Source organism: Zootoca vivipara, chromosome 16, assembly GCF_965207765.1.
Source record: "Zootoca vivipara chromosome 16, rZooViv2.hap1.1, whole genome shotgun sequence".
Classification (NCBI taxonomy): domain Eukaryota; kingdom Metazoa; phylum Chordata; class Lepidosauria; order Squamata; family Lacertidae; genus Zootoca; species Zootoca vivipara.
The window spans coordinates 32,838,690-32,866,178 of NC_142599.1; the positions used below are offsets into that span (position 1 = coordinate 32,838,690).

Below are 27,489 nucleotides of genomic sequence, written 5' to 3' on the forward strand. Positions count from 1 at the left end.
AGAGGAGTGCCAGTTGCAAACATAGGAGGAACTGTTGCAACTGCTGCCGCTGTCGTGGGGCAGCCAGGAATCTCAAGCTCTAGCCCTGGGGGCAGAAAAAAAGCAGCCTTTCAGGAAGGATGTGAGGCCTGGTTGTTTGGCGCAGTCTCCAGCAGGGTGTGGCTGCCGGTTTTGCGGCTGGGCTGGAAGCCTCCCCACTTTGGAGGGGCTGGCCTAAAGCCGTCACAAGCCAAACAGCCTCTCTTCCTTGTTCTCCCTGCAGCTGCGAGCAGAGGCCGGGAAAAAAGCTGAAGGAGGAAACGGCAAGGAGGGTGGGTATACAACTTCTCTCCCGCCCTGCTCTGGTGCTCGGCCCTTGCGAGTCCTCACAGTCGGCCTGCAGGGCTGTTGTCCGGAGCCAGGGATCGTGCCGGGAATGCTCTTATCTCCAGAAGGAGGTTGCCCCAGGCCTAGTCTACTTTTGGGGAGCTCAGTGGGGGTGGAGCATCCGCTTTGCATAAAGATCTCCAGGCAGGGCTCGGAATTTGTCCCCAGCCTGAAACTCTGGGCAGCCGCTGCGCATCTGTGTGGCTCATTCTGATCTAGATAGACCAACTACCTGTCTCTTTCTAACGTGGCTTCCTGAGTTCCTGTTTAATTCAGAACCACAAGGGCAAGAATGTTGCATTGTTTTTTGGGGAAGGATCATAACTCAGTGGGGGGAGAGCGCATGCTTAGCATGTATAGAATCGTAGAGTTTGGAAGGGACCCCGGGGATCATTGAGTCCAACTGCTTGCAATGCAGGGATCTTAGCTAAAGCATCCAGGACAGATGGCCATCCAACCGCTGCTTAGAAACCTCTGAGGAAGGAGAGTCCACAGCCTCCCGAAGGCTTCTTTTTCCATGATCAAACAGCTCTGACTGTCAGAAAGTTTCCCCCCTTATGCATAGTCAGAATCTCCTTTCTTGTAACTTGAAGCCGCTGGTTCGAGTCCTGACCTCTGGAGGAGCAGGAGAGAGCCAGCGTGGTGTAGTGGTTAAGAGCGGTAGACTCGTAATCTGGGGGAACCGGGTTCACGTCTCCGCTCCTCCACATGCAGCTGCTGGGTGACCTTGGGCTGGTCACATTTCTTTGAAGTCTCTCAGCCCCCCTCACCTCATAGAGTGTTTGTTGTGGGGGAGGAAGGGAAAGGAGAATGTGAGCCGCTTTGAGACTCCTTCGGGTAGTGATAAAGCGGGATATCAAATCCAAACTCCTCCTCTTCTTCTTCTTCTTCTTCTTCTTCTGCTTCTGCTTCTGCTTCTGCTTCTGCTTCTTCTTCTTCTTCTTCTTCTTCTTCTCTTCCCTGCGACAACCCTGCAGACATTTGAAGATGCAGAAGGTCCCAGGTTCAATCTGTATCCGTAGAAGGCAGTTTAGGCTTTTAAGCAACAGCAGCACAGGGCTGGGCCCGGGATATTTTATGCCTGAGTCATCAGGGAGCAAATAGCGGCTCCCCTTTCACACAACAAATGCATACAGGTTCAAAATGCTATGCCCTAGCGCCCAAGGCTGGCGAAGGTAGCTGGAAAATCCCACAAATATTTCTCTCCCTCCCGGGTGGTGAAGAAATGCAACAATGTGAAGAGAAATAACATACCCTTTGCTTCCCTTTCATGACCAAGCTACAACATAGACCTCAGTTACGAATACCTTCAAACCATACACTACCGTAACTGGCTGCCTCGACCTTTCATGACCTGCTGTGGGCGGAGAATTTGATTTGCACCGAAAGGCAAATCTGCATAATTTGCACTTTCTGAAAGAACCCAATATATATTTATTTATTTCCCAGCACTGTGTGGGGCGATGTCAGCACAGTCGTACCTTGGCTCCTGAACGCCTTGGGAGTTGAATATTCCTGCTCCCGAATGATCCAAAACTGGAAGTGAGCGTTCCAGTTTCCGAACATCTGACAGGGCTTCCGCAGCTAATCAGAAGCCGTGCTTTGGTTTCCGAACGTTTCGGAAGTCGGACGGAGCACTAAGCAGCATTGAAAAGCATGATGGACCATAGGAAGCTGAGTCAAAGGATAGGTCCATCTAGCTCAGAGGTGTCTGCACTGATTGTCAGCAGCTCTCCAGGGTTTCAGGCAGGGAATCTCCCCCAACCCTACCTGGAGAGGCCGGGGATTGAACTTGGAACCTTCTGCACACCAGGCAAATGCTCTACCACCGAGCTATGGGCCTTCCCTTTTATTAAGGACCTTTTATGAGGTCCAGTACCGAGCGAGGGCCTTCTGGCGGTTCCCTCGTTGCGAGAAGCCAAGTTGCAGGGAACCAGGCAGAGGGCCTTCTCGGTGGTGGCGCCTTCCCTGTGGAACGCCATCCCATCAGATGTCAAAGGAAAAAACAGCTACCAGATTTTTAGAAGACATCTGAAGGCAGTCCTGTTTAGGGAGGCTTTTAATGTTTAATAGATTATTTTATTTCATTTTTCTGTTGTAAGCCACCCAGAGTGGCTGGGGAAACCCTGCCAGATGGGCGGGGTATAAATAATAAATTGTTGTTATTAATAAATTTTTAATTTTAAAATGCATTTTAAATTTTAATACTGTATTTTAATCTGTATTTTAATTAATTGATTTTTATGTTTTATTGTAATTTTATTGGTGTGAGCCGCCCTGAGCCCGGTTCTGACTGGGGAGCGCGGGGTATAAATAAAATATTATTATTATTATTATTATTATTATTATTATTATTATTATTATTATAATGCCAGTATTTGATTGACCTCACCCCCAACATAAGCTGCAGTCTGGAAGCACTGGATTAATAATAATAATAATAATAATAATAATAATAATAATAATAGGTTATTGTTGGCATCCGTCTGTCTCAAGAGACAATGGGGTGTGCCTCTGGGGATGAAGTCCAACCTCTGCATTAGCAGCACTGAAGAGAGCTCTCAGGGGTGGAAGCCTAGGCAGTGTGTATGGAAGTCCTGGGCTGCCCAGATGACAAGACCCCTGTAAGGGGGACTCCCTACAGGGAGCCAGCCCCCATCATCCTAACGTCCACCTCATCAAGTACAGAGAGCACCAGTGGTTCTGAAGCAGCCAGAGGGGGAGGGAGAGACTCGGGGGGGGGGGGGAGAAATCAGAGTGAGGAACAATGGGAAAGCTCGGAGGCGGAGGGATGCAGGCAGATGCTTGGAGATACTGCAGAGCCAGGGAACCGACTGCTGAGGGAGGAAACTGAAAGGGCATCGTTCCTTCCGGCGCCAGAAATGAGGAGAGCACCACAACGCAGGTCAAGGGGGCGGCGTTTTGGGGTGCCCAGACTACTTTGCTGGCATAGGAACAGACGTACGCCATTGCCGGATTCTGATTCGGGATGAGAGGTCATGTTTTAAGCTGTTTCTACACTGCAAATACTTTGCACAATAAAAGTCCTTAAAGACAAACTGGACTCAAGCGGAGTTACTCTAGAGTAGCCACGACGACCCTCTGTCAACCCCCTTCTTAGCATTGCTGATGTGGTCCAAAGGAAAGCAGAGCAATACATTTATCACCAGCTTGGCTGCAGGAGTTGCCGGAAGGAGGCGTACAAGGTGTCACCCAACCGTCTTAGGGGCTCCACTCCAGATTTGTGCAGGGTTTGTTCCTGAGCCCTTTTTTCTCCTGAAGATATCCCACAAGGCAGCAGAGGTTTAGGATCAGAGTTTTCCTTCTCCTAGGTGGGCTCCCATCCCAGGTTGATGAGCCCCATCTTCCCTAACTCACCCATTGGCTCCCCTCACCTGTTTTAGCCGGCCAGTCGAGGCCGTTCCTGAGAGGTGGCTCCTGTCGCATGTCAACAGCTTCTAGGAGCAGGGCTCCCCCCCCCAGCTGGAGCTCACCAGAACTCGGTTCCAGCACCTCTCAGGTGGGCTGAGAGAAAGAGGGAGGTATTTATGGTGAGTTCCGACACCTCTTTTTGTGGAAAAACAGCACTGTCTAGGAACCACAGGCTGCCACCTGCCCCTCAGTTCCCTCTAGAGCATGCACAGAAACCACCTTCTTGACTGTTGGACCCGCGATCCATCTCGTCAGCTCAGTCCGCCAGAACCTGAATGATAATAGCAATAATAACGGGGAGCAATTGCTAGCTTTGTACACCAACCAGTGAGCGGATATTGTGGACTTAGAACCGAGCTGGTAACTCTTTAACCAGGGAGAGGGGTGGGGTGGCTGGGCGAGGGGAGGCCTGGAGGCCTGGCAGTCAGGGCAGAGTCTACCTGGCCCCAGAACGAAGCTGGGAAGCTTTGAGAGGGAGGCGTGCGAAGATGGAGGGTGCGTCTGGGCTAGGCCTGGGGAGGAAGGGACGGGTAGAAGGGAGCTGCGGGCCGGGCCTCTCCAGCAGATGGAACGGAGGTGGGTGTGGAGAGCGCATCATGCTCTGACCATGAGGCTGCGCCGTGATCTGCAAGCGCTGCCGTGACGCGTCCGCCCACCCGCCTTCCCAGAGCTTGCATTCAGGATTGCTTCTTTCTTCCCCCACCCCCTGCATGCAGGTAACATCTCGATTCTCCCAGACGACATGGCCAGCCTCACCCAGGAGCTGGGCACTGCTTTCTTCCAGAAGCACCAGCTGCCGGCGTCCATGGCGGACACCTTCCTGGAACACCTCTGCCTGCTGGACATCGACTCGGAGCCCATAGCCGCCCGCAGCACAGGAATCGTCTGCACCATTGGTACGACACCGCTCCTTAGCTGAGGCTGATGTGCTTCTCTCGCCCGCCCTGCAGAAGCGCTGCAGGGAATCTAGTGAATTCTAAGCGAATTGTGAATATAGGATTGGGAGTACATGGGCCAGGCCTGTTGAAATCTCACAAGCTGGTGGAGCTCAATAAAATTTCTATAGTACAGTGGAACCTCGGTTTTCGAACGTAATCCATTCTGGAAGACCGTTCGACTCCCAAAACGTTCGAAAACCGAAAACTCAGTACGGAAGCCTCAATACAATAGGGAAACTCCAAACAGAAGGCGCGTGGCAGGTTCGGCTTTAAAAAATCGTTTGAAAACTGAAGCAGTTACTTCTGGGTTTTCAGCGTTTGAAAGCCGAAACGTTCGACTTCTGAGACGATCGGAAACCAGAGTTCCACTGTATTTAGCGCCAGGTTTGGTCTGTTGCGTAAGGAATCGTCCCTCCCTGGGATTAACAAATTTAGAAACACTTTTGCGAAATAGGAATTATGCTGGAGGGATGAGAAATAGGTGTGTGTCTTGAATTTATCTGAGTTTAGAGCTGATTGTTTATTGTTGCAAAATGTGTGTTATTTTGATGCAGAATAGATAGATAGAAGATGATAGATAGATTGATAGATAGATGATAGATGAGATAGATAGATAGATAGATAGATAGATAGATAGATAGATAGATAGATAGATAGATAGATAGATAGATGATAGATAGATAGATAGATAGATGATAGATGATAGATAGATAGATAGATGGATGATAGATAGATAGATAGATAGATAGAGAGAGAGAGAGAGAGAGAGAGAGAGAGAGATGATAGATTATAGATAGATAGATAGATAGATAGATAGATAGATAGATAGATAGATAGATAGATAGATAGATAGATATAGATAGCAATGGCTGCTAGCCATGATGCCTATGCTCTGTCTTCTTCTTAATGCTTCTGAATTCTACTTGCTAGACACTGCAGGAGGGGAGAGTGGTCTTGTGTTCGGATCCTGCTTGCAGGTTTCCCACAAGCATCTGATTGGCCACTGTGAGAATAGGCTCTTCCAATAGGCTCTTATTTTCTTATGTTATGCTCTTACATTTTTCATTTAAGGGGAGGGGGCAAGATTCCTTGCGATCAAAAATAAATACCTCTGTGCACAACACACCCCTAACTCCTGGAATTAACTGCCACAAACAGTGGCAGTGCTCTAAGCGAAAAATCGGACCAATTGATGATAGAAGGAGAGGCAGAAGAGGAATGTCAACCAGCACAGCAAAATGGAAAGTCCATAGCTAGAGGCAGCGAATCAGAGAATGCCAATTATTGGAGAAAGGGGGAAAGGGTTCATGGCTTGCCTGTGAGCTTCCTGGCAGCATCTAGCTGACCTCTGTCGGAAACAGGATATTCAGCCAGAAAGATAGTCCCTTTGTATAGTGGAAATGGTAATTGATTTCAGAAGGCACTCTTCCACCTTGCCGCCACTTTCCATCCTTGGTAACATGGTTGTAGTAGTAGAGTCCTTTAAGTTCCTGGGCTCTATAATTTCTCAAAACTTGGTCAGGCAACATCAATAGTATTAATAAAAAGGCCCACCAGAGGTTGTATTTCTTGCGTCAACTAAGGAAATTTAATTTGCCCCAAGAAGTGTTGATCCAATTTTACAGAGGTACCATTGAAACTGTTCTCTGTAATTCTATTACCGCCTGGTATGGCACAGCCTCCAAGATGGACAAGAAAAGGCCCCAACGAGCAGTAAGAATTGCAGAAAGGGTAATTGGTGCTAGTTAGCCTTCAGGGACCCAGGTGGCGCTGTGGTTAAACCACTGAGCCTAGGGCTTGCTGATCAGAAGGTCGGCGGTTCAAATCCCTGTGACGGGGTGAGCTCCCGTTGCTTGGTCCCAGCTCCTGCCATCCTAGCAGTTCGAAAGCACATCAAAATGCAAGTAGATAAATAGGTACCGCTCCAGCGGGAAGGTAAACGGCGTTTCCATGTGCTGCTCTGGTTTGCCAGAAGCGGCTTTGTCATGCTGGCCACATGACCTGGAAGCTATACGCCGGCTCCCTCGGCCAATAATGCGAGATGAGCGCGCAACCCCAGAGTCGGCCACGACTGGACCTAATGGTCAGGGGTCCCTTTACCTTTACCTAGCCTTCAACAGAGACACTTTATGCTATCCGAGCTAGGAAGAGAGCAGAGCAAATTGTCGCAGATCCTTTGCATCCCGGTCATCATCTGTTTGATTTACTTCCATCTGGACGTCGCTACAGGACTCTATACACAAAAACGGCTATGGCACAGGAACAGTTTTTTCCCTTGTGCCATCAGATTGTTAAATTTGTAGTTGTGTAGCAGAAGGGGAGGCCAGTTATGGAGTGGGGTTCCTTTGCTGTGCTATTGTATTGTGAGTGGAACAGTGTGTGTATAAGGTACATTCTTTACATTGCAATGTAGTTGAAGCAAAATTCCAAGAATGTTTGGTACTTGGCCAATAAATTATTCCTTATTATTCCTTACTTATGTGCACACATAGACATAGCACCCCCACTTCCCCTGGGGTGTTTGGGGAAAATGAATGATTCCTTTTAAAGGCTGAGTTGGGTCATTTGGCAGGACGTAGCCACTGGCTCGGTGACACCGGGTGCAGGAGCTGAGGGAGGATGTGTCAATACGGTTCTTTGTCCCAGTGAACCAACGCTCCCCGTCTCCTCTTTCAGGCCCTGCTTCCCGCTCGGTGGAAATGCTCCGTGAGATGATCAAGGCCGGAATGAACATTGCACGGCTGAACTTTTCGCACGGCTCGCACGAGGTATCAAGTGGGCGGGGACGGGAGTAAGACATTTCCTTCCCCCAAGAGGTGGGGTGGGCATGTCCTGGTCCAATGCTGCATCCCAAGGGGAAAGTTGAAGGCTCCTGGACCGATGGACAGCTCCGAGTTGAGCCACTTGGCGTCAACAAATCTAGGACGTGGACTGAGGCGTTTTAGGCCTCGGCCTCCAGACTCCCTCCTTGACAGGAGCGAGCCAGCAGTAAATCACACTCAGCAAGTTGGAGTTAACCCTTTATTAGCAAAAAAACCAGGATCTGCACAGGAGTGCCAGGCCTAATGAGCGCAGCAACTTGTCCCTAGCAGGTCTTGCCCCCATGAAGCAGTTGCTGAGACTGAAAGTCCCCACCTCCCCACAGCTGCCTAAGCCCCCTCCTCTCCAGAGTTTTCCCCAGGCATTTGGAGACTGTGCCTGTGCAAAGCCAAACCCTCCTCCACCCTTTTCATGCCTCTTCTGGTTCTGGGAAACGGGGGGAGAGGGAAGTTTGTGGCAGAAGGAGGGGGAGACACCTGTGATTCTTCACCAGCCTGACCCATCTCTGCCTCTTGCCCACCCCCTCTCTCCAGCTCTGAGCCCTGACTCAGATCCAGCTCTGCATCCAGCTCTACACCTTGGGCTCTGTGGTCAGGGGTTGGGTGCCACGACTCTGAAGTCAGATTCCCCCTTCTTCAGCGAACGAGGAAAGGATCCACTGACTCACCACCACGGTGTTCTCTTTCAGTACCATGCAGGATCCATTGTGAATATCCGGAGAGCAACGGAGAGTTTTGCCTCCAACCCGCTCTTCTACCGACCGGTGGCCATTGCCCTGGATACCAAAGGCCCAGAGATCCGCACCGGTGTGGTCAAAGGGGTAAGATTAGGAATGAGTGGTTCAATAGTTGGGTAGTTGCCCCATGAAATACATGTCTGCCAGTCAGTTGTCTTGATAATAACAGACTAGGCTGTTCCTGTCTGGCCTGTTGCTCAGCAACGTTCAGGACTCTCCTCAGGTGGGGTGTCAGAGAGGGAGGTGAACCAGCAGGACTGGGACTGCCCTGCTGTTGACTCCTCTGACTCCTCTCTCTCTGAGTCTGCACTCACACTGAGACTCTCAGCCTCCAGCTCTCTCCCGGAAGGGCCTCCTCCTCCTGACCCCCATTAATCTCTCAAAACTCCTGCTTCTAGCACCTCCCAGCTTGTCCCTTCCCCAGACTTTCCCCCAGTGTCCCACCACCGTGGCCTGATGTCAGGGAGTCTTGATAACAAACAGCGTAGTTAATTAAGAAGAAGATTTATTGCAACAACAGAGTTCACTGGAGCGGAGATCACAGCCATCCGCCTATAAATCAAAGATGTCCTTTCTAAGGAGGGTGTTTCCGGCGAGACCAGAAACAGCCGAACTTCGTCTTGTGATGTATTCTGTCTTGAAGGAACCCCCCCCCCCAATACGCCTAGACCTTGGACTAAGGGGGTAAGCTCCCACCCCTTCCTCATTCTCTGAAACAGTACTTCCGTGGTCCTTCCGGCTCTCTGAGCTGCTTTCGTTTCTAGCCCCTGCACTTTGTCCTTCACTGGTGTGCTGGCAAGCTGCCCACTGACTCTCCACCATTCTGCTATCAGTTGACATCCCTGTCTTGCAGTTAGTTAACCCTCTCTCTTCCTGGCTATTCCCTTCACTAGGAGCTGGTTGCAGACTTTCCCTGGGAGCTGGCTCATTCATGACAGCTGGGGTCTAAATCTTCTTCTTCTGTGTCCTTCCTGGGGGGCTCTTGGCAGGCGGCACCACTACTCATCCAGCCAGTCCCTGCCAATGTGCTCTGCATGCAGAAGGCCCCAGGTTCAATCCCCAGTGACTCCAGATAGGGCTGGAAGTACTCCCTGCCTGAAACCCTGGAGCACCCTAACAGCAAAGCAAAATCAGCTCGTTCCCAAATTAACAATTGCAGCCCTAATCAATAGTTTAGTGGTAGTACAGTTATACCTCGGTTTAAGTCCGCTGCAGTTTGAGTATTCTCGGTTTGAGTACTCCGCAGACCCGGAAGTGTTTACTTCCAGGTACCGCAGCATGCAGATGCGATCTGCGCAGTGCATACATGTGCAGAAGTGATCTGTGTGGCGCTTCGCGCATGCGCGGAAGAGGCACTCCATTTAAGTACTGCTCAGAGAGCGATAGGCTCCCTGGAACCAATTGCGCCTGTAAACCGAGGTACCACTGTAGTAGTAGTAGTAGTAGTAGTAGTAGTAGTGTTCCCTTTGTTCTTAAGAAATAACTGCTCGTGTGGGCGTGCCCACTGTGTGGCCTCCTTCTGCAGGGCGTGGACCAAGAAGTGGAACTGGTGAAAGGATCGCGGGTGACGGTTACGACAGACCCAGCCTTCCAGGAGTGTTGCGACCAGCACACCGTGTGGCTGGATTACGTCAACTTGCCCAAAGTCATCAAAGTCGGTGGGCGGATCTTCATCGACGACGGCCTCATCTCCTTGCTGGTCAAGGAAATACGTACGTACCCTTCTTCCCTTTCCGCGGCTTGGAAGACCACCCTTTCGCCTCCTGCTGCTGAGGGAGGTGGTCTCCTTCTTTCTTATGCCTCAGCCTGGCACCTCCTGTCCAGGAGCGGCCAGTGGTGTCAGGAAGCCACCAAGGAGAACAGGGCATTCACAGATCTAGAGAAAGACAGTAAACACAGACTAACTTACAGTTAGTTACTTTATGAAGCAAGCAGAACAGAGAACACACAGAGACTCCCAAGGGTTGCTCCTGTGCAGATGAAGCAGTTGAGCAGACTGGCTTGTAACTCCCCCTCCACTCCTTACCCCTCTGTGTCAGGCCCCTCCCTCTGTCTACGGCAAGCCCCAAGGGACCCTCTCTGCTTCCGCCTGCTCTGTAAAGTGCAATAGATGCCTTGTTCCGGGAGTGGGGGCTTGCAAGCTGACAGCAGAGAAGCTGTCAGGGTGGCTCTGTGTGGTGGAGCAGCCGAGTCTGATTCCCATCTCTGCCCTAGTGGGGAACCTCCCTGTTTCCTCCTCTTCATCCTCCTCCAAGCTCCCAGCCTCCAGTACTTCCCAGCTCTTCCACTGCTCTGGGGTGTGGCAGATTTACTCATGAGTGTAGGGAAGAATAGGGAAAGGGGAAAAGAAAGACAGACAGACACTTTGACCTGCAAAGCTCTGGTCCAAAGTCAGAGAGAGAGAGAGAAGGGACCTCCTCGACCCTTCGCCCAGGCCACTTTAATCACACAAAAGAATTTCGTCATAGAATTCAAAACAACCAATCAAACCCATCAGCACATCCCAAAAAGGTTTCACGTGGGAGAGGATCAGGTAGCAGAGAATATACATGAGGAAAAACCAGGAAGGCCTTTCCCAGGCTACAGATCTATCTGCACTACAAAGCATGTATACTTGTAAACAGGAAAGAGGAGCAGTAAAAATTCCTGAAAGGATTAGGCAGGAAGACAGCAGAAAAACAGATAGGTTTTACTACCTCCAGAAAAGCAGGATGTTAAAGGAATGCAAATGGTCCTTTTCCTGCCTGCACCAAATGGTTTAGACAAATGGCTTCGTGCCTGCTTGAAACAAATTGTTGCGCCTGCCTGGAAAAACATCAGGCTATTTTCCAAGTATAGACAATGGAGACAGCATCCTGTAGAATTTATATCATAAATCATATATTCTATGACCCAGGTGGAAGGAGTCTGATATGGTGAATTGCTAATTCGAACCATCCTCCTCAACCACACACATTTGATCATAGATCTATGATTTATTTCAATAAATCCCCTGGGATGCTTAATGCTACATAATTTCCCTCTGTGCTTTCATGGGGGTGGGGGGGGGAGGGCTCTTGGCCAGGCAGCTTCCCCCACTCCTCCTCATCCAGCCACTCCCTGACAAGTGGGTTTGGTGGGGATCGGTACCTGGCCTCCCAGCAGCAGCAGCAGCATCACGGCTGTTTACCAGCAGGGAGAAGGGCGAGGCGGCAGAGAGCCTGTCTCTGTGTGGTTGCAGTGTTGGGAGCATTGGGCTGCGCGGTGCTTCCCTTCTCACCTCTCTCCTTCGCAGGAGGCCAGGTGTGCAGTGGTAACTGTCTCATTCAGCACCCTGGACAACACCCTCCCTGATAAGGCCTGTGGGAATAGTGCAGGGGTAGGCAACCTAAGGCCCAATCGCCTTCTCAATCCGGCCCACGGACGGTCCGGGAATCAGTGTGTTTTTACATGAGTAGAATGTGTGCTTTTATTCGAAATGCATCTCTGGGATATTTGTGGGGCATAGGAATTTGTTCATTTCCGCCGCCCACCCCCCAACAAATATAGTCCGGCCCACCACATGGTCTGAGGGACGGTGGACCGGCCCACGGCTGAAAAAGGTTGCTGACCCCTGGAATAGTGGCTACTGTGCAACAGATCCTTGTTCCCAGAAACTCCAAGTGAGGTGGTTGTATTAAGTTAGGGTTGCCATACGTCCAGAGTTTCCCGTAATGTCTGGATTTCAAACGGGGAATTTCGATACATTGGCAAAACCTCCATTTTGGGGGCCAACAGAACAAGGAAGTGTGTTATGGTTCTCTGGTCAGCATTGTTTTAAATAATAATAATAATAATAATAATAATAATAATAATAATAATAATAATATATTACTTCTTCCATCTGGTCGTGCCTCCCCAGCTGCTCTGGGCGACTTTCAACAGGATATTAAAAACACAACAAAACATAAAACATAAAAAACTTCCCTAAACAGGGCTGCCTTCAGATGTCTCTTCTAAAAGTCTGGTAGTTGTTTTTGACATCTGTTGGGAGGGCGTTCCACAGGGCGGGTGCCACTACCGAGAAGGCCCTCTGCCTGGTTCCCTGTAACTTGGCTTTTCGCAGCGAGAAAGGCCCTCGGAGCTGGATCTCAGTGTCTGGGCTGAACGATGAGGGTGGAGACGCTCCTTCAGGTATACTGGGCCAAGGACGTCTAGGGCTTTAAAGGTCAGCACCAACACTTTGAATTGTGCTCGGAAATGTACTGGGAGCCAATGTAGGTCTTCATACCGAGTTTCCTTTGGACTACTGGTTATTCATCACGATACAGAGATTGAGTGATTTCTTCAGTACTGGTATGAGCCTTCTCTTTCCCATGCTTTGCCTGACCCCGTCTCACAGGCCCCAACGGCTGCGTCACGGAGGTGGAGAATGGTGGGATGCTGTGCAGCCACAAGGGGGTGAATCTGCCGGGGGCCGAGGTGGACCTGCCGGCGGTCTCCAAGCGAGACATCCAGGACCTGCAGTTTGGCCTGCAGCAGGGCGTCGACATCGTTTTCGCCTCCTTCATCCGCAAGGCCAGCGACGTGGCTGCCATCCGGAAGGTTCTGGGAGAGCAGGGCCACAACATCAAGATCATCAGCAAGATCGAAAACCACGAGGGAGTCAAAAGGTAATTCCCTGCTTCTACGTTTTTCTGGCCCCATAGAGATGCAGACCTCCAGGGCCTTAAGACTCTCCCCATGCCACAACCCCTCAGCTGCCTGGCTGGAAAGGGCCCTTGAACTCTGATACTGTTTCTTGCTTCCCTGGATAGAAAATAGGAATAAACATTTATTGCTCCTCCCACTTTTGCTTCTGGCCCTGTCCACCACTGGAATGTGGCCCCCAAAAGAACACCTGGGAGGGAATGTGGCCCTTGGACCAAAAGGGGCTCCACACCCCTGCCATAGACAGCCTCATGGGTTAGATTTCTGCCCCTAAGCCAACTTCCAGCGTATTTTAGGCTAGCAGAATCGAGCTGTCTGTGGTGTGTCAGGAGAGGAGGAGATTAACCTGCTTTCTTGGATCAATGTTCACTTTAAAAATACGTATCACATGGGGCATTTTTGTTAGGAGGTGAAGTATTCCTTAGCCTCAGGGTTTTAACGTAACGATGTAGATTTATATTCCTCTCTACGGATCCATAAGTCAATCAAACCAACACAAAGGTTGCTATCTGGTATCGCATCTGCCATCCTGTGAATTAGCAGCTTTCGTTTTACAAAAAGGGAGCATGTTCCTAGTCCTCATGACTTTGTAGAAAACCTTGAGCACTTGGGCGTGCAGCACCTGCAAGCATGTTTTTTAAATGGGGAGGGGGGTGATCTTGGGAAGGGGGCTGGAATAAAACACCCTGGCACAAAACATCCCCCAGTGGTCTGAATCTGAATATATTCAGGAGCTACATATATCACTTGATGGTGCAACTATGAGAGAAGCTAGATTTCTCTCCTTGCCCCCCTGCTATCACTTGTATTTGGCCTCATTGCAACCTCTCTTGCTTCCTGGCAGGTTTGACGAGATCCTGGAAGCCAGCGATGGCATCATGGTGGCACGTGGAGACCTGGGCATTGAGATCCCCGGCGAGAAGGTTTTCCTGGCTCAAAAGATGATGATTGGGCGATGTAACCGTGCAGGGAAGCCTGTGATATGCGCCACTCAGGTGAGCTGCTGAGAGCAGGGGAACTGAGGGTAGACTGCCTCGGAACATGGGGTCTCAATCTCCAAATCAGCTGCCCACAGGGACTTCAGTAGGATACCATCCTTTTTATCCATTAGAAAAGAGCGGTTTAAAGTGGACCACTTCTCACTTCGGCTCTATTTTTTTTAAAAAAAAAAAAAGGGATGAGGACTAGATGGGCCATTGGCCTGATCCAGCACCATCTTTGGTCCCTACACCTCACCTCCACTGTTGGAGGCAGCATGCCTCTGAATGGGAATCACAAGTGGCAGAGGAAGGATTCCCAAAGACATCTTGTTGGCTTTTGTGAGAACAGGATGCTGGACTAGTTGCAAGGGGAAAATAGGGAGAAAGGAGAATTCCTGGGTGCCAAGATCCAAGTTTGGGGCAAGTCCTGTTCGGTGAGAGAACCCCAGCAGAGATTTAAAACTGCAAAATCTGCAGCAAAGTGTGAAAATATAGGCTGTTGGACCTCTAAAATATGCACTTGTGAGTTCCAAAACTCCCCACACTTGGAAAGTTTTAAAAATGGTTTACCGGTACTTATAAACTTTCCAGAGGTCCAATTCATGTGCTTCAGAATAGGTTGCAAAGGCACTAAAACCTATCTTTTACAAAGTGGTTAAAGTTCCTAAATTATTGGTATAGGAACTTGAGAATGGCTTGTGAGAGCCATGTGGTCTGAGCTTGGAGCAACCAGCTTAGACCTCTTTACGTGCTGAGCTTCTCAGGTAGAATGGAGGGGGGGAAGCCTTGATTATCTAGCTACTCCCAAAGTTTGCTAAGCGGGCCAGGACAGCTTACTCTATGGTCTTAACCCCTTCATGCATGAATTAGACTTAAGCATGCTGGTTATATGAGGCTGGTTATCCCACAATGGATCATTGGCCTGATCCAACCATTGTAAAAAAAAAAAAAGGGGAGAGGATGCTGAACAACGAAATATTGGCCTAATCCAGCAGCTAGGCTCTTCTTATGTTCTTACTCATAAAAAAAAATACTGATGAATCCAAAGTTGGCGCAACTTTTTCAAAAATCAAAACAGAAATAAAATCAGCCATGTTATAACAATCACATATAATGAAGGGACCTGTTAAAAGAGACACACTTTCAGTCTCCTTCCTCTCTCCCTGGCAGATGTTGGAGAGCATGATCAAGAAGCCCCGCCCCACGAGGGCGGAGACCAGCGATGTGGCCAACGCAGTCTTGGATGGAGCCGACTGCATCATGCTGTCTGGGGAAACCGCCAAGGGGTCGTATCCTGTGGAAGCGGTGCGGATGCAGCATGCGGTATGTATCCCGTTCTTCCTTTCAATTACCTCTCCCCATATATATATATATATATATATATATATATATATATATATATGGGGCTGGGAGCTTGACAGAACAATAAACAATACAGTGGTACCTCGGATTACAGATGCTTCAGGTTACAGATGCTTCAGGTTACAGACTCCGCTAACCCAGAAATAGTACCTCAGGTTAAGAACTTGGCTTCAGGATGAGAACAGAAATCGCACAGCGGTGGCGGGAGGCCCCATTAGCTAAAGGTTAAGAACAGTTTCAGGTTAAGAACAGACCTCCAGAACAAATTAAGTTCTTAACCCAAGGTACCATTGTACCAGAATCTACTAAGAATTAGTGGTTATGACCAGCGAGATCTGCAACAAAATATTGCAGTGTGGAGTGTGCTCCTGTTCAGGGTTCCAGCCAGCCAGCCAGCCCCTGCTCTGTGATACCCTTACACTTGAACTTGGAAGGATAAACATCCCCCATCCATTACTCTGTGGTTTGAATCAACGGCTGCCCTTTCCACATACGTCAGGCACCCCCAAACTTCGGCCCTCCAGATGTTTTGGACTACAATTCCCATCTTCCCCAGCTACTGGTCCTGTTAGCTAGGGATCATGGGAGTTGTAGGCCAAAACATCTGGAGGGCTGCAGTTTGGGGATGCTTGACATACGCCTTATAATCGTCAACCTTGTTTGGATTATCTGTGTGGACTGATGGACTGCAAATGTACAGGGGTTGTGTTCTGGGTCATCACGCATGATGGTGGAGCATGCATAAATCCATTCCATCCCGTTCCGCCCTCTTTTCTGGATCTCCGCAATGTGCGTGTGCATGTTTGGACATCAATCGGATGCACGTCGATCGGCCGTTGCCTGTATGGAGTTATGTGCATGTGTGGATTGGTGGGTGATTCAGAATGTTAAGATAAGCCGGTGTTGCTTACTTTTTCTTTGTTGTTGTTGTTGTTTAGTCGTTTAGTCGTGTCCGACTCTTCGTGACCCCATGGACCATAGCACGCCAGGCACTCCTGTCTTGCACTGCCTCCCGCAGTTTGGTCAAACTCATGTTCGTAGCTTCGAGAACACTGTCCAACTATCTCATCCTCTGTCGTCCCCTTCTCCTAGTGCCCCCAATCTTTCCCAACATCAGGGTCTTTTCCAGGGAGTTCTTCTCTTCTCATGAGGTGGCCAAAGTATTGGAGCCTCAGCTTCAGGATCTGTCCTTCCAGTGAGCACTCAGGGCTGATTTCCTTCAGAATGGATAGGTTTGATCTTCTTGCAGTCCATGGGACTCTCAAGAGTCTCCTCCAGCACCATAATTCAAAAGCATCAATTCTTCGGCAATCAGCCTTCTTTATGGTCCAGCTCTCACTTCCATACATCACTACCGGGAAAACCATAGCTTTAACTATACGGACCTTTGTCAGCAAGGTGATGTCTCTGCTTTTTATGATGCTGTCTAGGTTTGTCATTGCTTTTCTCCCAAGAAGCAGGCGTCTTCTAATTTCGTGGCTGCTGTCACCATCTGCAGTGATCAAGGAGCCCAGGAAAGTAAAATCTCTCACTGCCTCCATTCCTTCCCCTTCTATTTGCCAGGAGGTGATGGGACCAGTGGCCATGATCTTGTTATCTTGTTCTTTGTTACATCTGTAAAATAATAATAATAATAATAATGGGCTCAAGGCAGCTCAAAGCTGAAGGATGACCATTGAGTGTTCATCCTTCTTTGTTGTCATAAACCTTGCAAGGTTTTGCTATTGGGCAATAGCTCAAAGGGTAGGTCACCGGCTCTGTATTTGATCTGCCAAAGGTCCCAGGATCAACTTTTGGCATCTCCAGTTTTCAAAGGTAGTGAATAGGGACAAGGGAGCAGTTTGGTACAGTGTGCATTTAAAGCCGAATTGGCTAAACCTGTACTTTTTGAAACAGTCTGCAAACCAGATACACAGCCGTCCCTGGAAATTCACATTTCTCTGAATTTCATGATGCGGTTCTCTTCCCCAGGCAATGTTTACAAAAAATGCATGCTTTAGTGGAAGGTGTACAGCAGAGGGGAGAGACTCAGGAAAATAACATACAAGAATGCGTTGGGTATGGGGAAATGGCTTGCTGAAAGGTGTGCGTTAGTCAAAACTGCACTACAAAATGTGTCTGCTGATGAATTTTCATCATGGGTTGTGAAAAATAAACAAATTGCAAAATGTATGATTGGGAAAAAACATAGAAATGAAGAGTGTTGAAATGGACAAATCCTTCCATCCTCGGCAGTGAGTGACGGGGAATAGCTTCCTCTTGAGATGCTGCCTGTCAGAGCAGACAGTATTGGGCCAGGTGGACAGCATTAATGCCAATGTCCCTCCTGCACAGATTGCTCGAGAGGCTGAGGCCGCCATATATCACCACCAGCTCTTTCAAGAGCTGCGCCGCCTGACCCCGCTGAGCCAGGACCCCACGGAGGTGACAGCCATCGGCGCTGTGGAGGCTTCCTTCAAGTGCTGCGCAGCTGCCATTATCGTCCTCACGACATCCGGCAGGTGAGGTCAAGGGGGGAGATGACACTTGGGGATGCGCGAAGTGGCCAGGACCCCAGCCTCTCTGTCAAGCAGCCAGTTGCACAACCCAGATCCCATTGCCTTAATGCAGAGATGGGGACACAGGGTAGATCTACACTCATGGTGTTTAACGTTAAGGAAGGGTTAAGGAATGGCTTTGATAACCCTGTGGCCACATGGCGTTCTGCTTTTAACATTCATAATTATGTTATTAAAATGTGACACCCAAGGATGCTGCAGAGCAACCAGCAACTAGCAGTAGGGAAAGTATGTTTTGACGGAGGTAAGAAACGCTTTGTTTTACAAGTCTGCCCTGTGACATTTCAAGAAAGATATATCTAATATTGTTCTAATAACGTTAAACAGATCCGTGTAGATCCAGCCCTGGTGTTCCTTCTCTGAGTAGACCTACTGAAGTTAATAGACATGGCTAACATAGATCCATTAATTAAAATGGGTCTGCTCTGTATAGGACTTACGGCACATTCGCACCATAAATTTAAACAGTCATTGCTTCCCCCAGAGGATTCTGGGAGCTGTACTTGAAGAGTGCTGAGAGTTGTTAGGAGACCCTCTAGTCCAGGCATCCCCAAACTTCGGCCCTCCAGATGTTTTGGCCTACAACTCCCATGATCCCTAGCTAGCAGGACCAGAGGTCAGGGAAGATGGGAATTGTAGTCCAAAACATCTGGAGGGCCGCAGTTTGGGGGTGCTTGCTCTGGTCCCTTCACAGAGCTGCAATTTCCAGAGTTCAAAGTGAAGAGGGACTGATAGTTAAACCACTCTGATTAAAGCTTACACCTGTTGTTCCACCCACTTTTGCCTCTGCTCCAGCCTAATAATAATAATAATAATAATAATAATAATAATAATAATTGTATTATTTATATGCCGCCCATCTTGACTGGGTTGCCCAAGCCACTAGGGGTGGCTTCCGGCAAAATATAAAAACATAATAAAACACCAGACATTAAAAGCTTCCTGAAGAAGGGCTGCCTTCAGATGTCTTCTCGAAGTCGTATAGTTGTTTATCTCTTTGACATCTGACGGGAGGACGTTCCAGTACTAGAAGACCCTCTGCCTCGTTCCCTGTAACCTCACTTCTCACAGTGAGGGAACCGCCAGAAGGACCTCAGAGCTGGACCTTCAGGTAGGGACGAATGATAGGTGGCCCTTGTAAAGTCATCCAGAAAGCAATGTGGCCCTCAAGCTGAAAAAGGTAGCCGGTCGTAGAAGCATAACTGCGAAGGCCACTCAGGAACCCTGAATGTTGGTAATGATAGATATAAGGAGTCTAATGTGCTGGTCCCTAGGGTTACCCAAGAGGCGTAGTCAAAGTCCGGTCCGTGGTTTGAAGGTTCAGGGTCGAGGCAGTCCGAAGTAGCCAAAGCTAGGGAGCAGGGCAGGGCGTCAGGTGAGGTCAGGAACAGGTACGTAGGTCAGGAACTAAGGCAGGTCAGAAGCACGGGCAGGAAAGCTAGGCAGGACGAGGGCAGGGACACTGGCAGGGTCTAGCAACCAACAATGTTGCTCCCACAACCTAGGGTGGGGTTTGGCCACCTTTTATCTAGAACAGGGTAACAGACGGCCCCAGACTCGGCTCAGCTGATGCTTGTTGCAGAAGAGGTTGAGCAGACTGAGGCTCCTCAGGACCAGGCCCCAAACTTGGTCTAGCCGATGTCCCAGGCAGAGGGTCCAGTACAGGCTGCGATTCCTCCAGCTCCAAGTCTGAGCCCGAGTCCCAGGCCATCACACCTACCCCGTGAATGCTCCCAGATCTGCTGCCTCACCCTTCCTTCCTTCCGCCCGCTCCCTTCCTCAACTCAGGTCTGCTCAGCTGCTGTCCCGCTACCGTCCCCGGGCCCTCATCATCGCCGTGACCCGCAATGAGCAAGTCGCCCGCCAGGCCCACCTCAGCCGCGGTATCTTCCCAGTCCTGTGGCGTGGGGACACCCAGGAGGTGTGGGCGGACGATGTTGATCGCCGAGTGCAGTTTGGCATCGAGATCGGTGAGTCTGTAGCACCCCATGCTGCCTGAGGACCTGCCATCTTTTCTTCTCCCTGGCAGGGCTCCTGGTCCTTTTACCTGCTCTGTTGCAGGCAGATAACGAAACACCTGGTGTCAGTGAAGTCAACTCTTTATTCAAAGAAAAAGTGCAGGCTCAGTGGTCACAGCAACCCATCCCGGTAGATCTTGCCCCAATGAGGGAGTTGCGAGGACTGAAGATCCACTGCTCCCTAAGACTCCCCCTCTCCCGGTTCCTTCCCCAGCAGCCTAAGACTCCACTGTCTTGTCTCTCTTTCCTACCCCCTCTTCATTTCTCTGTGGGTTCTGGGGGAGCAGGCATAAAGGGAACTGGGGGCAGCAGGAGGGGGAGACCCCTTGGCTTCTTCAGCAGCCTGGCCACCCCCTCCTCTCCAGCCTCCGCTTCTACCTCTGAGTCTGAACCGCTCTCTGCCACTGAATCTTACTGCTCACTAAACCCTGTTGCCTAGTCATCTTCGGACGCTTCCTCCTCCCAGCCTGCCCCCTCTGACCAGTCATCACCATCCCAGCAACACCCCCTGGCTCTGAGCCCTCTTCCCCTGGGGGTTCCCTTGGGGGGTTCCCCAGCTCCTCCGCATCCAGCCAGCCTGACAGCAACCCTGTTAGATCACCCCTGCCCCTCTCCCCTAAAGTTTGGAACCCTTGGGTCAGAAAATAACCCCCCAGCTCTGTTTCACAGGAACATCCAGTACTCACATGATCTGGAAGGGGGTGGCTGCCCTCCCCACAGTTTCGCAACGGATCTTCTGGCTCTCCTTACCCTTACCCTTCTTCCTTTTCCTGATCCTGTCTTCCCCTCTCCCTTCCCAGGCCGGGTGCGAGGTTTCCTGCGGTCCGAGGACTTGGTCATCGTGGTTACAGGCTGGCGGCCTGGAGCAGGTTATACCAACATCATGAGGGTGCAGCAGGTTCCGTAAGCACAGCGAGAAGCACCTCCCAAAAAAATCCCCATCAAGAGAGATGCCCATGCCCTACGACATTTCACAGCTGAAAAATGGGGATATGCTTATAAAGTCCCTGTGCTTCTGGCAAGGGTTAGTTACAGGTCATACCAGCTGCCTCTTGCTTTCCTATATACGAGCGATGTCTGTTCTCTGCCTGCTGTTTCAGCTGACTGTGCACCAACCCTCTCCTCCTCTGATTTAAAAGCCAAGTAGGTGCTTCATCTTCAGTTAAAGATATGTTTGGGGGAACGCTATTGTCCTTCAGTCTGTTGTTGACTGTTCCTAAGGTGGTGAGACCTCAGCGGATGAGGCATCTCTAAGAAATACCTGCTTGCATGTGCTGCAGGTGTATTAGTGTTTAAGCCTGATGGTGGCAGAACCTCAGGCCTGGGTGGCGGAGGGCGTGCGGCCCCCCAGCCCTCTCTACCTGGCCCTTGTAAGTGTCCACAGGTCACCCCCCTCACTGGCCTTGCATTGCACCCCGAGTGCTTTTGCCTGCCTGAAATTGTGCCTTTTGCTTCTCCGCATGGAAGCTGGAGAGAGGTGGGGTGGGGGAGAAGCCTGATTCAGTTCACATTTAAATGCAAATCAACTTCATGCACACTTTCTGAAACAATATACAAACCGGAACACACAGCCATCTTTCGAAATTTGCACCCCTCTGAACTTTGCACTCAGAGTTTGTGCTCAAATTTGCATCCCTCTGAATTTTGCACTCTGACTTTTGCACTCCTGTTAAGAAAAAATATAAAAGTTGGAGGAAAATATGCTTTATATTATGCAAAATGGTCTGTTGGGATATATTCATACTGAAATCCTCTTCGAGGCCAACCTGCCAAACATAAACCCATAAACAAACACCCACCCTCTTCCAACCCCTCACGGGCAAGCATTGCCTCCTCTTTCAAAAGCTGCTGCGTCTGATCTTTCTGCACAGGGAAGCAGAAGACAAAGTCTCTCCCCCCCCCCACCCTTCCTTCCCTGATTGCCAATCTGTCGCTGATCTGCCATGATCCTGTAATCCCATCTAAACCTTCTTTAATCAATCCCAGAACCGCACCCATTAATCCTTCTCTCCAACCAGTGGTGGCCTCCCAGTGTTTGGTTGGGACTACCAGCAACTCCAAGGGACCCAGGTGGCGCTGTGGTTAAACCACTGAGCCTAGGGCTTGCTGATCAGAAGGTCGGCGGTTCGAATCCCTGTGAGGGGGTGAGCTCCCGTTGCTTGGTCCCAGCTCCTGCCAACCTAGCAGTTCGAAAGCACGTCAAAATGCAAGTAGATAAATAGGAACCGCTATAGCGGGAAGGTAAACGGCGTTTCCATGTGCTGCTCTGGTTCGCCAGAAGCGGCTTTGCCATGCTGGCCACATGACCTGGAAGCTATACGCCGGCTCCCTCGGCCAATAATGCGAGATGAGCGCGCAACCCCAGAGTTGGTCACGACTGGACCTAATGGTCAGGGGTCCCTTTACCTTTACCAGCAACTCCAGGCCTCTCTCTCTCTCTCTCTTTCTCTCTCTCTCTCTCTCTCTCTCTCTCTGTGTGTGTGTGTGTGTGTGTGTGTATGTGTTTGTGCAGATGGAAAAAGCATTGTTGCCTCCCAGTCAGAAAAGGAGGGGCGTTGTGCTCAGTTACAAGTCCTTGGGATAGCTCAGTCGGTAGAGCCACAAGACTCTTAATCTCAGGATCGTGGGTTTGAGAAGATGTGGGGTTGTACTAGAAGATGATCCTCGTGGCCCCTTCCAGCTACAGTTCTGTGATCTGATTCCACGCAAATGCATGCAAGAGTAGAAGAACAGTGGCTGCTATTGCCCATCTGAACTTGTGGGGTAAAAGGCAGGGAGCCCAACGGCAGGTGCGGTGCCAGAGCCAATGACAATCCGAGCTAGACGAGGGAAAGGCAGACCCCAGTCATTTTTTAGAACTGCAATCTCAGGAGTTGCTTTGAGTGGAGTGTGTTCCCTGATTGGCTGGGCTTCCTTTGCTCTTTTTTTTGAGAGCTGCAAGCTCATGGGTGACTTGGGGAAGGATGGTCAGCCTAGCCTGCCCATCCGCCCCCCCCCCCCCGCACCTCATTATCAGCTGCTCAGATCCTCTGTTAATCTGACCTAATCAAATTAAAAAGAAGCCCTTTAATCACTGCTGATCCTTGCACAAGTAAACAGAGCCACACCAAGCAGACCTGGTGCCAAGGGAGCCTTGGGAATTCTGCAGCCATGACTAGCAAATACCCCGCTCTCTCCAGGCATCCCAGGCCCAGCTTATATTTCATACGACTTCACGTACTTGGAGGGTCAAATTCCTTTTAATAAATGGGTCCTGGCAGGAGCTGCTCAGTTTGTAAATAGCTCCCTCATGCGTCCAGCCACTGAACTGTAGGCCATGCTCTTCTTGGCGAAATACGTTTGGGGGCCCCTGGAATGACTCCACCCACTGAGGCTGGCTATTGGCTACTTCTGGGCAGGAAGGTGTATGAAAGGCTACCTGTTGCAGCCTGAGCAACATGGTTGTATTGAGTAGCTGGCTAACTCCACCTTCCTGGTTTGCCCTGTCTTCCAGCTTGCCCTTCAAGCCCCGCTTCCTGGTGTGGCATTCAGAAGGTTGGTTCGTGGGCATAGCAATCCGGGCCTATCTGGTAGGGCAGAAGGCGGGGAGCACAGCAGCAGGTGGCGCCAGAGCCAAATAATGCTAATTTTGCCCCCACCTTCCTCCCTGCTGAGTTCTACACAAAACAACACTCAGACTTAGGAGAAGGAGGAGAACACCTGCGGGCAGAAGCCCTTCCTCGACTGGATACAAGTCAGGAGGCAGGCGGGTGGGAGCTGGCTGAGTGCCCCACTTGCCCTAATGGACCATCTAACCACTGGCAGGAATCTAGAACGAGCCAGGAAGTTAGGGTTGGTGAGCAAGACCACCAGAGCAAACCATTCTTGAGACAGGAAGCCTTCTTAACGCTCCTTCCTAATAGCCCATGGCCAGTGCAGAGGGGCGGAGTCAGTCCAGAATGTTATTTCCTGAGAAGCTGCATTGTCACAGCTTGCCATATGGGGCATTGCTCAGCAGTGAGTAAGAAGGCAGGCGGGTGGAGGCAGATTGAGGTTGGTGGGGCAGTTCCCCCATTCACCCTGGTATTATTATTATTATTATTATTATTATTATTATTATTATTATTATTATTTGTATCCTGCTCATCTGGCTAAGTTTCCCCAGCCACTCTGGGCGGCTTCCAACAGAATATTAAAACAATCTATTAAATATTAAAAGCTTCCCTAAACAGGGCTGCCTTCAGATGTCTTCTAAAAGTCTGGTAGTTGTTTTTCTCTTTGACATCTGATGGGTGGGTGCCACTACCGAGAAGGCCTTCTGCCTGCTTCCCTGTAACTTGGCTTCTCGCAATAAGGGAACCGCCAGAAGGCCCTCAGAGCTGGACCTCAGTGTCCAGGCTGGATGATGGGGGTGGGAGACGCTCCTTCAGGTATACTGGGCCGAGGCCGTTTAGGGCTTAGATCAGCACCAACACTTTGAATTGTGCTCGGAAACGTACTAGTCCTCACTAGTTTCTGTCTCTCTCATGCAAGCTACCAATTGCATCGTCTGCTCTGGATTTTGGAGGGCCTTTGGGCAGAGATGTCATTGGTTGGTCCTCTCCTTAATCTCTCTCTCTCTCTCTCTCTCTCTCTCTCTCTCTCTCTCTCTCTCTCTCTCTCTCTCTCTGGGCCCAATCAGTTCACCACCCAGAAAGAGCAAGTCGAGTCTACTTGTTGCTGCTTGGGGAGGAGAAGCAAAGCCAAGTGATGGCTGGTGTTCATTGAGACTGGTAGGGCAGAAAGCAGGGAGGCCTAGGGATGGGCAGAGCCAGAGCCAATGACAGGCAGATCCAGAGCCAATAACAGGCCAGCCTCCTGGCTTTCCAGTACAGTGCCACCTAGGGGAGATTACTTATATTTATGCAAATGATTTGAACGGCAGAGAGGAAATGTATTTACCGCTGGTGGCTGGTAGGGCAGAAGGCGAGGAGTCCAACAGTAGGGGGAGCCAGAGCCAACGACAGACAGAGCCAATGAATACCAGTTTTTTCATCACCTGCCTCTTTGTTGAGTTCTCCCAGGGGAAATGTTGCAACTTAGGTGGCAGCGGAGGAGGCTGACAGCCAGTGCTGCTCCTGAACTGGTTGCAAGTACAAGCGTGGGCAGTTGGGGGCAATTTATGGGGCAGTAGGCTGGAGGTCAGCAGTGGGCCCCTTGCTCAGGTGCGGGACCCAGGAGATACCTGAAGATGCTTGAAAATGAGGGAGTGGGGGGCTGTTAGCTGACCTCATGCTTGCTCTGTCCTCTTTCTTCATTTCCCCGACCTTGATTTATAATCTACTTAAAGCTGGAAGTCCAGACCTTAATCAGGAAAGATTGCCACGGCCACCACCCCATCACTATTTAGCCCTGGATTGAGAGAGAGGAATACAATATGGATTTAAAATGATAATCCAGCTAGGAGAAAGGAGAGAGACCCAGTTTGCTTGTGTGGCCAACAGAAGGGGGGGAAGGCACAGAGAACGGTGTTTTGCATTCTCATTTGCAAACCGGAGTCTCTTTGCTGCGGCCTTCTCTTAGTTTGGATTTTGAGAGGATTTCCCACTCTTCTGCTCCTTCGTCGTTCTTAGAGATCTGCTGGATCAGGCCCAAGGCCTGCCTGGTCCAGGATCCTGCTCTCACAGGGGCTAACCGGATGGCTGTGAGAAACGGGCAAGCAGGACCTAAATGCAGGAGCCCCCTCCCCTCCTGTGGCCCCCAGCAACTGGTATTTAGAAGCCTGAAGAGCTGCTGCCACTGATCTTCAGCTGGTGGGGCAGGCCCACTAGTGGGTCATGGCCTGGTCTGAGGTGGGTCGTAACAGGAGCACTGCCACCGAGCAAATATGCGATAAAAGATTAAGAAATGGGTCCCCAAATTGCATTTGGATTGCAAGTGGGTCCTGAGTCTGAAAAGGTTGAAGACTACAGTGGTACCTCGGTTTAATTACACAATTGGTTCTGGAAGTCTGTACTTAACCTGAAGCGAACTTTCCCCTTGAAAGTAATGGAAAGTGGATTAATCCGTTCCAGACAGGTCCACAGGGTACTCAACCTGGTACTCAACCTGAAGCGTACTGAAGTATGAGTGTAATTGGCTCTGGAAGTCTGTACTTGACCTGAAGCGTACTTAACATGAAGCGAACTTTCCCATTGAAAGTGGATTAATCCGTTCCAGACGGGTCCACGGAATACTTACACTGAAAGTACTCAAACCGAAAGTACTCTGAAAGTACTCAAACCGAAGCGTACTTAAACCGAGGTATGACTGTATTGGTGTAGAGACAATATGGGTGAATTTTCGGAATCTGTACAAGGCAACTTCCTATGCTGTTATGTAACTGAATGTAATTACTCCTCCTCCACCAAAGGCCCACTCCCTGTCATGTAGGAATTGCGCCTTCCCTTTGGAACTGCCTCTTGTCGGATAGGCACCGACGATTGTCTTTTTGGTGCCTGTTAAACAGCTTCCTCTTTCAACATGCCTTTTATCCCTAGCTGTATCTGTATTGGATCTGAGATCACTTTAATGGCTGACTTTAATAAAAACAACAACAACAAACTGTTTGCTTTGGGATATTTTCATGGGAAGCAATGAACAAAGAAATAAAATTAATATGTGAATAACCCTCCAAGTTCGCAACAATGCCACCATTGCTGCAGCCCACCATTCCATTAGGTCCATAAGGCTGGGCAATTGGCCCCAGCCGTTATTATTACCAAATGACAAAGCCCGCTCCAAGTCTCTCTCTATTACTGAAATCCATCAGGTACAACGTCTGAAATAAAACAAATTATTTTATTTATTTTTTTACAAAAAGAAGAGAGCACAGCTTTTTAAAATCCTCCCCGTGATATGAAATCTACAAGCGCCGTACACTGAGTAACGCCGAGTGCAAAGGTGATGGTTCATGGTCTTTGGTGACTAGATTGCACACACGTTCACACCTGCTTGTATGCACACACACACACATACACACTACAGAGACTCTTTCACACGTGCAGGCACACAACCACGCTTGTAGGGGTGTCCTACTGGCTGTGTCTGACACTGAGATCCCTTTATTCTAGATCCTAGGGTAGGAAGACCCATCTCCTTTTGATATGTGTTTGCACACACACACACACACACACACACACACACACACCAGCACAGAGGGAGTATAGAAACCCCGCTGAGAAGAATCTGCGCATGTGTGTATGTGTGAGCTCCCATAGATCTTTAGATGCAACAAAGCGGCAGCTTCAATTAGCATGCCTGCGTTCTCCACCAATCATAACACTGCCTAAAACCTCCTGCCCCCCAAAAGATAGTCATTGGCAGTGGGGCTAGAAACCATAGGAGAAGCAGGCCCCAGTGAGGACACAGCCATGGCTCGGCCACACACAGGGGCCACTGGGAGCAAAGGGGTTGGGTAGAGAACACCTCCCTTCCTTTCGCTTCCCCCCCCCAGCTTCATGGCTATGGGAGCAGCAGCTCTACGAATGGCTCTAACCCAATTTGAGTGTAAACAAGAAGAAATTCTGGAATGTTTTTGAACCTACGTGATCAGACTGGGGGGGGGGGGCTCCTGCCAGAGGGGGCCGTTGTGGGGTGGGAGGCAGGAAAGGA

The 27,489-nt window shown here is 49.9% G+C and overlaps 1 protein-coding gene across 3 annotated transcripts; it reads left to right on the forward strand.

Annotated features, from left to right (window-relative positions):
- On the forward strand, nucleotides 1-26,439 carry PKLR (pyruvate kinase L/R). Of its 3 annotated transcripts, none has more exons than XM_035098326.3 (11): nucleotides 1-311; nucleotides 4,515-4,694; nucleotides 7,413-7,504; nucleotides 8,245-8,376; nucleotides 9,818-10,004; nucleotides 12,653-12,923; nucleotides 13,805-13,955; nucleotides 15,111-15,263; nucleotides 17,637-17,803; nucleotides 19,649-19,830; nucleotides 20,679-26,439. In XM_035098326.3, exons 2-11 carry the CDS (start codon nucleotides 4,541-4,543, stop codon nucleotides 20,783-20,785), a joined length of 1,596 nt encoding a protein of 531 aa, XP_034954217.3. In that variant the 5' UTR covers nucleotides 1-311; nucleotides 4,515-4,540; the 3' UTR covers nucleotides 20,786-26,439. The 3 variants fall into 3 exon arrangements, with proteins under 3 accessions (XP_034954217.3, XP_034954215.3, XP_034954216.3); XM_035098324.3 differs by lacking the exon at nucleotides 1-311 and adding an exon at nucleotides 4,252-4,374; XM_035098325.3 differs by lacking the exon at nucleotides 1-311 and adding an exon at nucleotides 4,252-4,293.
- Nucleotides 26,440-27,489: the final 1,050 nt, after the last annotated feature.